The sequence below is a fragment of the Monodon monoceros genome, unplaced genomic scaffold, assembly GCF_005190385.1.
Source record: "Monodon monoceros isolate NGI ecotype Baffin Bay Population unplaced genomic scaffold, NGI_Narwhal_1 Super_Scaffold_3, whole genome shotgun sequence".
Lineage (NCBI taxonomy): Eukaryota > Metazoa > Chordata > Mammalia > Artiodactyla > Monodontidae > Monodon > Monodon monoceros.
The window spans coordinates 49,060,040-49,078,225 of record NW_021703780.1 but is presented as its reverse complement, the minus strand read 5'-3'; the positions used below and the strand labels follow the sequence as shown (position 1 = coordinate 49,078,225).

Genomic DNA, 18,186 nt, shown 5'->3' with positions numbered 1-18,186 from the left:
TGGAGAAAAACCAGGCAAGCTCCCTCTCTCCCATCCAATCAAGTCTTAAAGGAATTAGAATTTTCCTACCTGACACAACAGCTGGTGGAGTATCATAATCCTGTCTTGGGACTGAATCTTTGAATGAAAAGAGCATGAGAAAGAATGCAATGAAGTACAAAAGAAAATAAAATAGAATTTTAGCTCTAAAACGTGGAAGTGCCCACTGTATGTCACATGGTACCTAAGGCTCCTGCCTTCAAGCACTCAAGGAGGCACTCTGACCCCTTGACAGTTGACAGTTGACACAACGGTCCCCACAACCACCACTGTGGACGTGTCGTTAGGCCCTGTATGACCTGCGAGGACAGCATCATCTGTCCCAGAGTATTGTCATCTTCCTCATCTTTCATAACTTTGGTCCCTCCCTTGGGTCACCAACTTGCAATATGTACCCTCTTTGGCTGACACAAAAGTTCTACAAAGTGGCCCGTCAGGAAGGGGACCAAAGTGCAATATGAAACCCCAGTGCTGGAGAACAAAAGAAATAACTACAATTTCAAAAGAGATAAATGAAAAATTTGCACATTCCCAAATTCTATGGAGGCTGACATGTTTTGAAGCTAGAATTTTGTTATTGACCACTCATCTCAGGCTCTGTCCCCAGTGGTCGAGGCCAAGGAGCTTTGTGTGCTGGTATCGTGAGGACACAGATCAATAGAACAGAATCTATTCAACAGATGGCTGCTGTCTTTTTCCAAAGTGTCATAAAACTGGAGGTGGCAAATTGTAGATCGAGGTTAATTAAACAACATGACAACCATTTCAAAAGTTGGGGTGATGTGGGACCAAATATAACTGCTTTTTTAAAGATGAAAAAGAGGCTTTGGCTTAATATCATTTCTTTAGCCGGGGATCTTACAAAGGAAAGTGGGACATGGCCCCACTTCTAAAAATGGAAAGTTCTAATTTCTCCAGCTCCCCTTGGAGGGTAAACTGTGTAAAAGGGACCGGGTATTGCTCATATTCAAATAAACTGCCCAAACATGGTTAAAAGGATGCTTTTGCATGACCCTCATTCCATTCATATGCTCATTATTCCATTTTAAAAACTAAAACCTCAAACTTCACTTGTCCACCTACTTGGTAACTTAATTTGGACTATCACGAATTTATCCGTTTCATCTCCTTGCCACAAAAGGACAATGTTGATCACTCTCCCATGAGTGAATGGTGTGTGAAAAGACAGATTAGAACTTGAACAATGCAAGGCCAGCCAAGCAAGCATTGATCAAAGATTCAAATGCAAGTAAACCTTAGGCATGAGTTATTCTGTTTCTCAGAACAGGTATGTGAACTAGTGACTTGATTATAATCCCCAAATCTAGAATATATAAAATCATTTTCAAGGGGTCTCCAAATATTTTATTAATACTGGTAGTAACTCTGATTATCTTTTAAAAAACTAAGCACACATTATTACTACAAACAAACAAGACTGTGACACTAGTCATTTTCCAAGAATATATTTATAACATTTTAGAATTTATAAAAAATCACGCTCATTGTTGAATTCTTGGAGAATGTAGAAAAGTATCATGATTAATATAGAAATTATCCCTAATCCCATCATCTAGAAACCATCACACTTGTTTGTACTTGTTATAGCCTTATTTCATAAATATTTTTTCATAGTTGATACGAACTTCACGCATGCAAATTTACATCCTGCTCTTTTGGTTTAACATGATAGTTAATCCCTTCCTAATTATTTTATACACTTATAACTTCATGCTGCATTACATTCTAGTTTATGGATGGATTATGATTTATTTAATCTTCCTTATTAGACATTATAAAGAACACTGGGCTGAATATTTTTAAGATATATTTTCTGTTATTCTAGAATATTTCCAGAGAATAGGTCTTCAAAACTACAACTATTTGGTCGGGGAATAGAGCTATTTTTGAAATGTCTTTCAGGCCCACCCTGCTATCCAGTTGACACTTTCACAAATTTGGATTCCTACCATCACACTATCCATGCTTGAGAATGTATATCTCCCCACACCTTCGTCAACAATGTGTATTATTTTAATAACTTTATTTAATGGGTTATATGTGTGTGTCTGTATTAGATTTACTGTTAAGTTGATCGTTTTTCATATGTTTTTTGGCTTTCTATTTCCTCCTTTATCAACTATCTGTTCATTTCTTTGGCATTTTATACATTGGTACTTTTGTATTTTTTGCTAATTTATTGGCATTCAGAATCTAGTTTTTAAACAGCAAAAGCTTACTATTTGCAAATAAACTTTCATAATACTAGACTTTCACTTAATGCCTACTTGTTTATTGTTTATATTGTACTAACTTCAAAAATTCACTTATCTTACAATAAGACTAAATGAATTTTAAAAAACTCTTCCCTTTCATCTATATTTTCTTTCTTGTATTTAACCATTTTTAATTGATTGATACTTTTTCCTGAAAAAACATTTCAGGAGATGTACTCATGACCACTTACGAATTTATGATACTGTTTCCTAATCATGAGTCCATTTAACATCGTGTATTGGTTTTTATCGCTCTGTCTTAATACTTATGTTCCTGGATAATAGTTGAAAATAGACAATCTCTAAGCAAAATGAATAATTCAGGATTTTCACCTGATACCATCAGAATTTCAAAGCAATACAGGAGGGATGGTGCCACTGAAAACTGTGAGAGAACTATGTTGAACAAGTCAAGAACAATTACAAGATTATCTCTGTGAGTGGCTAGGTTACACCACCAGAATCCAATGATGTCACAAATCACCAGTGGTCTGGAGACACAAACAGAACTGCAGGTAAGGAGGCTGCAGAACAAAAGCTTTTTATTTCTTTCCACAGATCCTGGTGACATTGTAAGCCACTGGTGACCACCAACTGAACAAATGAAAAGGAGATAAGAAACTTGTAAAACCAGATTGTCATGCAATTTGGAGGTTCTCATAACACAGTAAAATCCCCAATGGTTTCTGCTAAAGCTTACAATAGACTGGTAAGAAATGACGGATAATAGGGCTTTGGTCCTTGAGGGAATCCTGTGACAAAAAATAAACAAAAGCAGAAAAGCTAGATACTTCTTCAAGGTCAGCAGAGCCCTGGAATAAAACCGTTATACTGCTTGCATAAAATTCATTTCTTTTAAGCGCTGCAGATTCTGTCCAGCTTAAAAATAGGCAAAGAATTGAACGATAAACATTTGAGGTGGCAAAGAATGGTTAATTAACCTACAAGGCATCCCTTTCAAAATGTGGGGTCATGGGGGACCAAATACATCTAATTTTATGAAGATGAAAAAGAGCTTTGGCTCCATACACTTCCTTTATTCAGGGATCTTAGAAAAGAGAACAGGACATAGTGTATGGCCTAAGGCACCCCTTCTGAAGATGGAAAATTCTAATCTATCTCCAGGTCCCATTAGCCTTGAACCCTGCTTACTTTGGTTACTCCCTGGATCTCTCTGCTCTGCCCCTGGAAACTATTTCTGGACTTGAGGTTCCTGTCTTAATCTTGACTTGTCACTGTTCACACCTTGTTGTGCAGAATTTCAGTGAGCTCAGATGTCTGAAAGCCTCTGGAAAATTATAGTAGGAGAGAGACGTGGTCGGAGAGTTTGAGATTGACTGGCTGTGGCAATATGGCTGGGAACAGACTGGAGTAAATTGAGATGGGAAACAGGAAGAACAGTTAGGGGACTATTACAGTTAATCAAACAAGGCCCAGGGCAGAGACTCTAGAATATGAAGGAAGGGATGTATTTGACAGATGTCTATGGGACTTGAATAGTAACTGTATGTGGTGGGACTTGAGAAGGAAAGGGTCTACACTGGGTCCTAAGTGTAGTGTTGGACTCCCCCGGTGAGTGGTCGTGGGTTCAGCTTGAGAGGGGACGGGAGCAGGACCCTATAAGAGGAAGGGTCAGTGGGGAGAAAGCTTGGGAAGCTCATGAGATTAGTTTGGGTCATGTTGACTTCGAGATGTCAGAGGGAGAGTCACGTGGAAATATTTAGCAAGTGGTTGGACAAATGACTAAAATTCTAAAATGGTCTAAAATTCTAAGACAAGGTTAGCCCTGAGGACTCAGATATAAGAGTCTTCGTCATAGAAGGCAGAGTTCAAAACCATCGAAGTGGAGGAGCTTGTTGAGGAAATCATATATGAACGAGAAGTAAGTTTAAAAACTTATTTAGCAGCCTAAGAAAGAAAAGAAGCAATGGCCAGAGAGATCAGAGGAGGACCAGGAAAACCTTGGGGAGGAGTCACAAGCTGACAGCTCTTAGGAAAATTGGGTCCAATATGCAAACATAGGGAGATTTCCCATTAAAATCCAAGTAGTTTATCTTGAAAAACTGGAAGTTTTCCGTATCTCATGCCATTAACACTCACAACACCCCTGGGATATAAACATTACTTTTCCCATTTTGCAAAAGAGGAAATAAAAGTTCAGAGAGGTCAAGTAACCTGCCTAAACATGCACAGCTAATAAGGGGGCAGAACCAGGCTTTAAACTCAAATTCAACACCCACTGTTCTTTCCATGATACCAGGCCACCTTCCCAGCAATGGATAAAGTGTGTTGAAAAGATGTAATAAGGTGGTGAAATCTGATTAAAAGAATCAAAAGAATCAATAAGAGCCACTCCAAATGCCAATCAAAAATTCAGATAAAATGAATCTATTATATTATATCAAAGTGTAAGAGTGACAGTTTAAGAAAAAAGTATAACTTCCTGCTGGACACTCAACATTGTCAGTGATATTTCGTTGAATAAGTCTAAAAATTAATACTGTTTTCTCTCTGCCTTTTCAGAACCTTATGAAACTTTAAACCTTTGCAAAACATCAATTTACATAAAGCTTATAATGTTGTTAAGCATTAGTACAAATGTGAAGGAGGAAAATAATTTTTAAAAAAGCTAAAAGAAATTTGATGTTAAATATAAGCCACATGCTTAAAACCTTTGCTTTCTGAGAAAGAAAAGGGGATATATCATTATTGAATACTTTGGCTATTACCAGCTGGGCAAAAATTGTGGTCTTGTATAAACGAATCCTTTTTGAAAATACTCAAACACTAGTCATAATAGACATTATTGAATCAATAAGTATTGTACTTCTGACACTGTTCTATATAAATTGAGCTTATTTTTCAATTTCTTAAAGGATTCAGTCATATTCTCAATTAACTTAGGTCATATTTTTCCTAGTTTCCTCCAAATTTGAATTTCAGTGAGTCAGCTGGCTTTGCTTTTGATTCAAATGAGTAGAATTTATAAAGTGTTTCTTTTTATGCTTTGCCTTACAACTCCCTCCTTTATCGGATTACAATTTGTCATTCAATACAGTAAAAGTGCATTACTTCATTTATTCATAATTTGTGATCATTTAAGTAGGGGAAAGCAGATATAAAGGGAAATCCGTAGTGGGACATGAGAAACTTCAAGCCTTCCAATATTGTCCTGGGATCTGCTTTATTAATAAATGAGAAAAGTGACTACAGATAATCTTCACACATTACTAAAAGCTATAGAAATAGTATCTTCAAATTCTAATGAAAATTAGCTGTACCACACTGTAAAATTAAACATAGTCTTAGACATGACTTTTAAAAGTCTAGTTCAGAGACCTAAAGAATCATTTGATCTAGTCTAAGCGTTCAGACACACAGGTGTCATCAAATGCTTTTTATAGGTTCAGCAACTGAGGCCTTCTAGATGGGTACTTTGTTTATGCTCATAAAACTAAATTTCTTTATTGAAACAATGGGACTCTTTCCATTAGGTATACAGACTTCCCTCCTATTTAGAGCAGATTACTGAGACCTCAGTGCACATGTCAGAAACGTCTTAGATCCTCAAAAGCCTGTGAGTCAACACATCTATGTAGCAAGCAAGCCATTGCTTTAAGGTAAAATCTCCAATATACGGCTAATGTACCTAGTGTACTTAGATGTTTGGAGATGTTGCCAGCATAACTGAGAAGAATCACAGTAGTGGTGACTATGAGACATATAGGCATAAAGTCATAGAGGCATATGGTTGAAGGGGTCCCACAGATCTCCATGTTCGTTACTTCAACTGGATGGAGAGGGGCATTGAGATCAGGAGATGTTATCTTCCTAAGGACAGACAGAAGCAATAGGGCTCCATCAGGCTTTCTATAGTATTAAAGCTGTCTCACTCAGAAGAAGATACATGTTTTCCTCTCTCCATCTTTAAAAATGACAAAATTATCTTCATTAACATTTATGAAAAATAAAAACTGTTGCATAGGATATTGGTTTTGACAGTTTTCATTGTTCTCTATAATAAAGTTGCAGTATTCCATGTTGTATTTGACATTTGCCCTCCTGACCGTTTGGGGAACTGTCTTTGAAAAGATTTTTTAAAAAACAAAGGTTTGCCAATGATTTCAACTGCCTTGTTGATATAAAAGCAAGGCTGCAATGGGTATTTTTGAATATACTTTTGTGCCCTAAGGAAAAATAATGGCTAATCAAAAACATCCCTACCTATTAAAAAAATCAGGTACATTAGATTCCCTTCCTTTTTTGAACATCATCTATGTTGACATATTCAAAAGAAAGATTAGAATAAGCTGATTATGTGAGGTTCTCAATTACTTTTCATTGCTTTAAACATTGAAAGTAAATAAAAAGCCCTGCATATTAGTCATAATCAAGGTTGGCCCCTCTCTTGTGAATAACCTGGGGATGCTGTGAGCTGAAGTGGTAAATATCTGGGAAAGAAAAACTAGGTTCAAGTGCATTAAGTTACAAGGTCTAAAATAGACACACCTGGTGCATTGCATCATAGGAACCAGAAGTAACACAAATTTAAATGCAACGCGGTAGAACCTTCAGCCCTGTCAATGCGAGTAAATGTGCCCTGGAACTGTGCATGCAGAGGGCAGTTTATTCACAGTGGGACCTAAAAGGCATGTTAGTCAGTGGTGCAGAACCAGTTCTGCTGTTGATGTCAGTAAGAACAGCGAGTATCGCACCTTATATTGATGAAGTCCAAGAAAACAAAAGGAAACAAACTCTTCAACTCACCGTTCCTGTTGTGCCCAATGAAAGGTGATTCATCTGTTGTGTCAAGGGGCCCATCATGTTTGCTGGCTGCATTGACATAGGATGGTCCATTGTTGGCGTAATCACAGCACCCTATAAGCACACACAACGTCCAACTGAAAACATGTTCCACAATGAAGGAAACTTTAAAAAAATAAACACAGTAGCTGTGTTAACATCATACGTGCTTACTTCTCACTAAAAAGGCTAACTTGAGCCATGTGTGATTTTTACATCCATGCATTTCATTTTGTGCCTGTCTAAATCTGTAACATTAGCGACTTTATCTCTGATGTGATTTATCTGTCATTGTCATTTATACTTCCAATATTCAATGTAGAATGTATTCTAAGGATATCAGATATATCCTCTCTCACTGTTCTAATACAAACTTCTCTGACTGAAAAATATAAATACTATGGAAATTCTCTAATTGTTCTTGATGTTGAGTAAAACTTTCGTTTTTGTCATTTACCCAGGATTTATACAGATAATTCTTGATCACCTTAATACAACCTTCCCTCAGGGGGATAATTCTGGTCCAGATGGGCTTCTTGACGGGATACCTTTAAAGGACATATTAAAATCTAACACAAATGTTATAAAAATCAAAGCTACTATTTCCCATAGTTTTTCCTCCTAATCTTTTGACCTACTTTCTTTCTATCTGTGCTTTTGACACAAGCCTAGAGGATACTAAACTCTGCTAAACGCTGGTCAAATGAAACAGCACTGAAATTTTTTTAAATGCAAAAATATCAAGTGTTTCATCATGGAAAGGCCTACTTCTGGAATATGCTTTTTGATTTATCATAACTGTTGGAAATGCAAGAAATAATAGACATAAAAAAAAATTCTTTCCATATACAAAGTGTCACATGGCCCATGAAGCCTGGAGCCAGGCCATACTACCCTTCCCTTCCTTGTCCTTTCCACTATCCTACTATTCCACCTTAATTGACTAACTTAGAGAATGGAAAGATTTTCTTTTTTTAATTGAAAAGCTAGGTTTGGAGGGAACCTTTGAGACTGTATAATTCCAGCGCTCTATTTTAAAGATAGTAATAAAGGCAGAAGCTCATTTAAATACCCAGTGGTAGAAAAATGATTATGAATCTGAATGCTATTTTTTTCTGTAAACATTATTTTTCTATGTGACTTTTTTCATATAAGTAAACATTTTGAAGAAAAAAAAAAAAAAGATTCATGTGGATGGAAGGATCTCGGCACCCAAACTAATTACCCACAAGCAAATATGTCCTAAAATGCCTTAGCTCAGGATAATCAGTTTCTCGTGCTATTATCCAAATCCAGCTCCCTGACTGTACCTGTTAAAAGATCAGGCTGTCACTCAGCCTTCCTTGTGGGCTCTACCTCATCAATATGGAAGGAAAATAGAAACTGAACCATATATTTGTAAATGATCGATATACAGAGCTAGCTTTGTTCTCAAAGACGTTTGGACTTTTGAGCTAGAATCAGTCAAAACACATATGTTATTTTATAATCTGTAGCTTGTAAATAGACATAGTTGTGCATTTGCATTGCTTGAATTTCTTGATGCTTCCATAAACTGTCATTCATCAGAATGCTTCTCAAATGAGAGACATGATAAGCTTTTACTTAATTATAATTCAGAGACACAACACTTTTTCTTCCAGCTGCCTGAATTTAACAAAAGCATCTTTACTTTTTCCTTAAAAAAAAAAGAAAAAAAATTACTAGCCTTTATTTCAGGTATTTGTCATATCAAACTAGCAGTAAATACTTTGAGAAGAACTGAGACGCTTCTTAAATCACTTAGGGATAAACGATAGAATAATCTCAGAGTTAAGACAGAAGTTCTGAAGCATTCTTTTTTTAGCCAAAATGTGGCACTTTCACAACATTCTAATCCTTAGCAGGTGCAAGACTTCAATACTCTTCTTGAACTTGAAATTTAGGCTATCTTCTTAGAATATTTGCCCCTAGAGGTTCTGACACACAGCTAACTTGTGACAGTCCCGGAAACCCCGCAATTCTAATCAGATTGCCCTAGTCACATAAAGAATTGTTCATCATATATCAGAGATAAAGACCAAATTGTGTTTGGCCAGGAAACTTTCTTCGCAATGCCCTAGGGGTGACCTCACTCCCCAGCAGTGTGAGAGGTAGTCTTAAGTCTTTTTTTGGGGTGGCAACACGTAAATGAGATAAGGTGAGCCTGTGACAGACAGATAAATCAAAATCCATGCATGATAAGTATAGAAGGATTGAATGTCTGCATTTGGAATTAATTTCAGAAGGATCGTCTGGTCTCTTTAGAGAATCTTTTCATGGAAAGTGCTTGGGGACTCATTTGATTACAGATGCCACAGAGTGAACACTGCTTCTGTGTATAAACCAGAAACCTGACAATCAAAGGGAAGAGTGCGTGCGTGTGTGTGTGTGTGTGTGTGTATGTGTGCTGGGGGGAGGGATGTGTCATCATTTAGAATTGGAAATAGCAAAGCTAGGCACGGAAGACAATGTAAGAGAAACATTCCTAACCAGGCCAGCTATTGCAAATAAAATGAACAACGAAATAAGGCTTCTTGGGGGAGGACACATCAGGTCATACATTCTTATTCAAATTTAGTAAAAATGTTCAAGAAACACAGGATTCCAACAAATGATTAAAATCATACATTTCTTAAGAATCTCAAGGGATGGAAGAAACTTACAAGCAGTAAGTTGGAAATAGCAGACAGGAACCCCTTGGGGAAACACATTGTCTTGATGGTGCTTTACTAGGGACAGACAACTTAGGGAGTTTGAAGTGCTGGTTATCTACAACAAAGACTGGGCTTTGCCAGTCACTGTGTTCATCAATTGCAATTCAGCTACAGAACTCTTTTGTATTGTGTAAGACATGAAAAAGTGTGGGGGAGAGAAAAAAGAAAGAAAAAATAACAAAAAAGGAAGAGAAAAATCTATGGTTGTTAAGGCAAAATTATAATCGTGCCTCATTAAATCCCTTCCTATCGGATGCATTTAAGCCATAGACTGAAGAGTGTTTTGTGACAGACGTTGCCAACACATTAAGGGTAATTTCATTTACTCGAAAGGTATAGAATGTGCTGTCTGACGGAGTTTGCTTGGCAAATGGCAAAGCAAGAGGAAACAGATTTTTCATTTTAGCATCTCCGGATGTCTGGGTTTGCTCAGTGTTTAAGCTGCAAAGAAAAATACTGTAACATGCTGCGATTCCACTAAAAAGCACAATGACCAGACAGCTGATGGGACTGCCTGGTCTGTTTTAGCCACGGCCTCTGCAAAACAAAGCTGTTCACACTCAAGTGTCATAGGGTGGAGCCGTTTGCCCTAATTCTGAAATAAACAATTTCAACAGGATTTTGAATAAAGTTTCCAAAGATCACTGATGTGGAATAAATATATCTGACCTAAGGCCACAAAAGCATCTGTGTTGTTAACCTCCTGCCAATATTTGAAAGAAATTTTAAGTCTAGGAGAGTTCATTGATATTTTAATTTTCTAACAGAAATATAGGATCATTGGCAAATTGGGGAAAACACCAGCAAGGCTCTCTCCCATCAAGAACACACATAGCTGGTTTAAAACCTACATTAATGCCATGATATGGACCACAATGAGAATTACCTGTATGAATGCTCCTGTGAATGTCAATATTCTAGGCCAGTGCCACTCCAAATAAGATCAAGAATTTAAATTCGACTCTCTGGGCTTCGGGCATTGGAATCTGTGTTTTAATAAACTCTCCACCAGCTTGAGTGTGTTTTATAATGCACTGAACTGGCAAAACTATGGGCATTGAATTATTCAAAACATGGTAGGTGAAGGAGTGATATGTGGGGAGGAGGTGATCAAAGAAATCAGTGAGACTTGATATGTCTTGTTATCTCATTTTATTTACCTTTTAGAACTCTTCCAAATATCAGAGGAAAGAAATCAGTATCAATTTTCACCTGTCACGTTCCACACTTCAATTATTAACGAATGTCAAATTTGACCACAGTTTTCTGTACCACCTGCTCTGCAATAATATTTCTGAGCCTTTATTAAAAATGTAAAATTGTCGTTGAATTTCCAAAAAAAAATAAAATAAAATAAACCCTCCAAATGATTCTGATGCCGCCTAAATTTGAGACGTGTGCTCTGTCTATAAACGGCTATTGTATAAGTCAGTGCTACAAATACTTGGTCTTACTTTATTTATACTGTTTCTCAATTATTTGTTTTAAACCAATCTTGTGATAGGGTATGAGCCTTTGTGTAGTAATTATATTACATTTTGTTTAAAAATGCAAAGAGGTCAAGCCTGCATTTTTGACGAGCTGAAATGGGGTGATTATCTGAGTAATTCAGGCCTCAGTCTGATGATCTGACATGTTTCTTTTTGATCAGTGTGCTTGTGTTGGAGCACATTTAAAATTCCTTCCTGTTTGGAATCTTAGGGAGCCTTGAATCTGAAATCACAGAAATGTAAAAGTATTAATAAAAGGTAGGAAAATTATAACATGAGTGAAAAAAAGGAAAAGAAATATCACCCGCTTTTTCCCTCTTGTCCAATCTAGATGCCTCAGGTCAAAATGTTTGCAGCCCAAACTGGTATATATAGGACGGATAAACAACAAGGTCCTACTGTATAGCACAGGGAACTGTATTCAATATCTTGTGACAAACCATAATGGAAAAGAATATGAAAAAGAATGTATATATGTGTATAACTGAGTCACTTTGCTGTACAGCAGTAATTAACACAACATTGTAATTCAACTATACTTCAATAAAAAATAAATTAAAAATAAGAAAAAAACGAAAAGAAATCTTTATGTTTCTTCCAAAAAGACAAAAATGTTTGCAGCCCATATTGTGCTCTTTTCCTATGGTCACTCATGCAAAACCATAGGACTTGTTACTAGTAATCATTCAACACGACTTAAAAAAATGTGGTTTAAGGTCATTTGTCTTCTTTCTCATCTGTGTGTTTTCTGGTTCTCAGTTTTTAATATTTCTAGAATAAATACCTAGTGGAGTTTGTGTACACCAGGCTATTTTTAGCACATGTGATGTACAGAGAATGATATGCCCTTACAAGTAAACTAGTTAGTGTAACGGATTTTCCAGTAGCAATGATGTTTTCATAATATAAATGGCATAAAGTTATTTCACTTAACTTGGGAAATAGCTAACCAAATGCGGTGCCTTGCTACATGAGTGTGTGACACTCCATGCTGTGTATGTAGAGATGTTTCACCTTTTCATTTGCTGATGTTGGCGTGGGTTTTGTTTTCTTTTGTTTTGTTTGCAGGGGTGCTTGGTGAGGTTTACATAGGGCTGCCTAGGGAGAGATAAAAAAGGATTGGGAAAGATTTCCCCATCCTCAGAAACGCTCATTAATCCTCAACTACCTTGATCAATGTCCAACTTGCAGAGGATGGTCTGTCTTAAAAATATATATATATATTTGAAACCCAGAAAGCTGTGGCAAAGCTGGTAGACTTCCACTCTGGAAGCATTTTGGAATGATCTCCAACAAACACTGGAGGCTTGGGAGAATCATGAATAACCAGGCGTGGAAGCCAGGCTGCCTTGAGGACCCCATGTTAGCCCCTATCCTTCCTTCCCTTTATTATTCTCCACTTGCTTCTTTCAATATACCTTCCAAGAGGGCGAGGGTAATGCTTACACATATTTGTAATCCCTATAATTATGAATTACATGCAGTAGATACTTGAAACAGTGTTTGTGAATTAATTTTATATATCGGCACCACGAATTGTTCAGTAAAATTAAAAATGGCTAACATTTACCAACTTTTAAAATTTCGATTGTTCATTCTAAAAGGGCTGAAATCACGTTTGCTTGTTCAAACTGTCTATTCACAGTGTCGTGGTGTTGTCTACAGTAGGAGGCATGTAATATGTTTCATAAATATTGGTTGGAAAATGATGAGAGAGAAAAACTCAAATCAAAAGGTTCTTACAAATGTTATTTTGAGATTAATAGTCAAAAGGAAGCAATCCAAAGATTCTGAAAAATCTTGTTCCACAAAGGGCAGTACAGTTTCAAAACCAAGGTTGTGCTCACGTATGTGTGCATTTATTAATATATTCAATCACCACAACCTTAGAGATGAGATCTGAAATTCACCTGATGTAAAAAGTTCTACTAATGCCACCATCACATATTTATGGAAATTATCAAAATAAAAAGTATCTGTGTATGTGCATACACCTGTGGTCCTCACCAAGGGGTGATTCTGCAGTGGCTAAAAGGGCCATTTGGCAATGTCTGGAGACATTTTTAGTTGTCACACTGGGGAAGGGGTGCCACTGACACCTCGTGTGTAGAGGCTATGGTTGCTGAATATCCTACAACACACAGAACAATTCTCCACAACAAAGAATTATCCAGCCAAAAACACTAGTGCTAGGGTTCAGAAATCCTGGTATACACAAATATATATTCATAAGCTCCAGTTACACAAAATGAGAAAGATTTGAAATTGCAGTAATTAGAAAATGCCACAAAGTAGGCATCCGCTCTCTGCTCCCTACATCTAACAGCAGACCTTAGATTCTATACTGAGATTATATTTATGCTATAAACCAGTTTCTTAAACACCTGACATCTGAATCAATTGCCCAAATCCTATAATTTATCAATGAAAGGAAGCAAGACTATTATTGACTTTACATTATGTAACTTTATAGAGCCTATATGGTTAGTTTTGAGTTCAAATGTATATTGCTATTTATTTTGGAAACACAGCTAACTAGAGCTGGGTTTCTCTTTTTAAGTTTAGACAAATTAGATTTGATTGGTATATTTGGACTACTACCTAGAGGTGTGTACCTGTGGGTTTGGGGTATCATGTTTAGAAGCAGGGCATCTTCCATTGTTATGTGGTAAATTTAGAAGAGTTTTGTACATAGTTTATCTAATGAGAGAATATCTATTAACTGTAAAAACAGAGGGTTTTTTCTTACAGTCTTATAAACATTCTTCATTTCATGTTGCTTTTGGGTTCAGTTGCCATTAATTGGAGGTGTTTTATTAAAAATATGTAATATTAAAAGTCACTAAAGCCAAATTCATTTTAACCATGGAGTCCCCTTTAAAAGAATCCTAATTATATACCATGCTTATTCAACTGTGAATAATGGTTTCAACTACTGGTTAAGTGCTTATTTATACAAGAGTGTCATTTTGAATGAGAATTTAAGTAAATATGTCACATGGAAGTATTTTTTACCAAAGCAGGTATATAGATAATAGTATCCTTTAGAGTTCTGTGCTTAAAATTAAGAAATTTGTTTAGCAGTGACTTCTGATGTTTTAACAAGCTTCTTTAGAATTCTAATCGAGTACAATGGCTTTTAAATATATTACAGAATTGAGGAAGAGTTGATATTTTGAAGACCTTGGGGCCCAAGGCTCAAATGGTTTTGTTGACTGAATGTGTAGTAGACCAATTAGTTCTTTTATCATTAGACTCCTACACCTGGTTAAAACTATAAAAGGAATTTCATCATGCAGGTGGGTTACAATATAATCTTTTCTTTTCATATTTCTACTTAAAGAATTATCATTGCTGAGACAATGGAAATATTAAGTGTGCATGGAAGGATCCCAGGGCCTCCTCAGAGAGTCTTATGTCTTCAGCAACAAAGGGTGGATTTGTGTTCATCACCTCCCATTCCAACCATGTAATCAATGTGTGGCTCTCGGCCACGAGATCCACCACACACAAACCTATGTGCCATAAAAACCCATGCAGTGTGAGGTAGACGATGTGAAGGAATCACATTATTTGTGTGGGAAAACTAATGGTGTAACCTAAGTCCTCTGTCTCCATTTGCAGGGCCCCTGTGGTATATGGCTTCCTCACCCAGGTGCGTTGCACAGTTCCAAAATCAGTTTAAAGAGATTTGTAAGCTATTATCTATGGAATGGATAAACAACAAGGTCCTACTGTATGACACAGAGAACTATATTCAGTATCCTATGATAAACCATAATGGAAAAGAATATGAAAAAAGAATGTATATATACATATAAATGAATCACTTTGCTGTACAGCAGAAATTAACACAACATTGTAAATCAACTATATTTTGATTAAAAAAAAAGAAGTTGCATGAGCAGGGAAATGATGTAAAAGGCTCCATAATTTTTCTAATAAGAAAAAAATTTTTAAAAGAGATTTGAGAAAAATAAAAATAAATAAATATTAAGGACCATTAAGCTGTGGCACTTATCAAATGAATGGGTTAGTCACATTATATTTCACCATCTTCCCTATTTTTTTTTTTTTTTTTTTTTTTTTTTGCGGTACGTGGGCCTCTCACTGCTGTGGCCTCTCCCGTTGCGGAGCACAGGCTCCGGACGCGCAGGCTCAGCGGCCATGGCTCACGGGCCCGCCGCTCTGCGGCATGTGGGATCTTCCCGGACCGGGGCACGAACCCGCGTCCCCTGCATCGGCAGGCGGACTCTCAACCACTGCGCCACCAGGGAAGCCCCCTATTTTTTAAGAACAAAAAAAGCCTCTGATATCTACTCATCACATATATTACATAATAGAAAATTATACTATCAATATGGATAACAGCTCCCAACCATTTTCCTACCTTAAAAAAAAATAAAAATACACTTGTCACTTTAAAGATGAGCAAAACTGATTTTCTTTAATTTTTGTTCCAAGACAGGATATAAAGGAAACTGTGTTAAACTATCTTCTCTGCCAAAGTACAGCCTAGATTTCATGCTTACAACTGAGTTAGCATCTTGAAAAATATTGTCTTATAGCGGAAATGTCACATGTTTAGGACACTGGCACTGATAAGCCAATGGCTACTGTAAGTTATATTTGAGTATAAGGGTAGATAGGATGATCAATTATAAGATCAAAATAGTTTCCATTCCTGCTTATCCCATCTAGATTGAATGAGCAGTAGGGTCACCCATGAGGTTGTGCCTTCCTACTCATTTCTACATTTTATCTCCAAAAGAAGGTCCCTGCAGGTAGATCCAAGATGGCCCCTTGAGCATGGTACACATGTTCCATTAAGATCCCATGGCTTACAATTTACCCTTCTAATCTAAATCCCATCCACATGAAGCCTCTCCTCCAGCACACTGAACTACGCAACTGTCTCTGACCCATCTTGCTCTCCCATCCTTGGCGTCTTTGCCTGGGCATCTCCAGCAGATCTGCATGCGTGTCTTAAGATTCTTATCAAATGCTCCATTCTAGGGAACAGCTCCTGTGTCTGACCCAGGTCATTTGCTCCTCTCTTGTCTCCTAGCTTTTGGCATACATCTGATCATGAGTATACTTATTTATACTTATTTATTTCTCCCCTGAATTCTAAGTTCATTGTGCCATTCATGATACTTTATTTTCTAAGGGTTTCAGAGCCCTTCACAGTGTCTGTCATGAAATGGGTCGTAGTGGTGCTGAATTTCTAAATGAGTGAAGGGCACTTGCTCATCTGACAGGGCTGCCATGACTTTAAAAAGATGAAAAACATAACAGCAACTCTATGTTCTAACTGGACAAGGTGATTGGACAACAGCATGGTCTTAAAAATCCATTCATTCAGTTGCTCTGCTTTCCTTTAAAAGTGCCCATATCTGACCACTGCCAGCTGGACAGTCTTGCCATTTACCAAGAGAATTTCTGGGCTTCTAATTCTAAGGGCTGCACACCACCCAAGGAACTCTAAGGTTGGATCCACTGCACGATTTCCATTTTATGCAAGAATTACATGGACCCAATCAAATGCTGCAAAATTTCCTTTATATATCACAGTATAAGCTTGTTTTTACGAGGGCTTTCACATGCCACACACTGCTTTAAGAGCCAGATACATGCCTAAGATTCTTGTCAAACCTTGCCATGTGATGGGGAAGAAATGCTTTATTCACTTGTACAGCCATCACTTTGTATACCTCCAAGCAGATTTTCAACGTACAGAAAGTTTAAAATGCAGGATTCCAGGCCAGTCTTCTTCCAAATGATAAGGCAAACAGGATTCCCAGCAGAGGTCTGAATATTTATGGGCAGCGTCTTTTGTCTGGTAAGATGTTTGTCTCACTTTAGCGCTCAGGATTGTGAGCTGTCATAAAACTTCTCATTAAAAATTTCTCCTTGCTGACAAATAAGCCAAAACACCCTGCTGCAAATTATTTTCAAGGTCTTGCAGCATCCTATTGGTGAAGGGGCCTGGGAGATCATTTCTTGATCACAGGGGTGATCAAGAAGAAAGGCTACCTGTTACCCTACTTATGGCCATTGTATATAGTGCAAATTACCAAAATATGTCACAGGCACCTTGATTCTGGATATTACTAGGAAAGCCACTATTCCTTGTCCTGCAATTTGTTACAAAATGCACTTTATTTTGTGGTCCCTCGGAGGACACTTCTGAGCTATTTGTTTTCTCCTTTAAGACATTTTTAGGAATTTGCCTGGTTAAAGCTGCCAACTTGAATAGACCTAAGATACAGGTATGAAGCCACGACCCTATTCAAAAAGGGATTTACTCCCTTTAAAGTGCACTTTCTATCAGTACTATTGTCACTAACATGCCTCAAACTTAGTATATACACTGTTGATGAAATGTTTAGTAACCTAACGCTGATATAAAATACGTCCTGGTGGCATGGCCATATCCTAAGGTAAAAAAGTTACATATTAGCAGCACCCAACCAAGATATATTCTGAGGGATGTGAGATGTTAGTTAATGTACCTAAAGTTGTCCAGTAGATGAGATGAAAGCCAACTTTATGTTTCTACTCTTCAGTATTCTATGTTTTGTATTATTTGTGCTAGAAATTTAGTTACACTTAGATTTTATTGCCATTTCTCCTAAACAGTATTACTATATCAGTGGGTGTGACTTTTTCTTTGTTTAATAGAATGGTCTTAAACTCTCTAGTACCTTGCTCTTCATAGTGTGGTCCAGGCACAGATAGTGTCATCTGGGAGCCTAGTATAGAATCTCTGGTCCACCCCAGCCCCACTGAATCAGAATCTGCAGCTCGATAAGATTTCCAGGTGAGTCATATTCAAGGTCA

General features: G+C 37.1%; 1 protein-coding gene across 9 annotated transcripts in view; it reads right to left on the bottom strand.

Moving 5' to 3' along the window:
* Positions 1 to 18,186, bottom strand: part of RBMS3 (RNA binding motif single stranded interacting protein 3) — a 711,536-nt gene that overhangs the window by 61,513 nt on the left and 631,837 nt on the right. For all 9 annotated transcript variants that reach the window (XR_003796707.1, XR_003796708.1, XM_029242733.1 and 6 more), the window contains 2 exons: positions 7,083 to 7,193; positions 70 to 117 (listed from right to left, as the gene is read on the bottom strand). Coding sequence is in view for 7 of the 9 variants with exons in the window: in XM_029242733.1 (XP_029098566.1) it covers positions 70 to 117; positions 7,083 to 7,193 (159 nt within the window). In the remaining 2 variants the exon portion in view is untranslated. The remainder of the gene's footprint in view (positions 1 to 69; positions 118 to 7,082; positions 7,194 to 18,186) is intronic.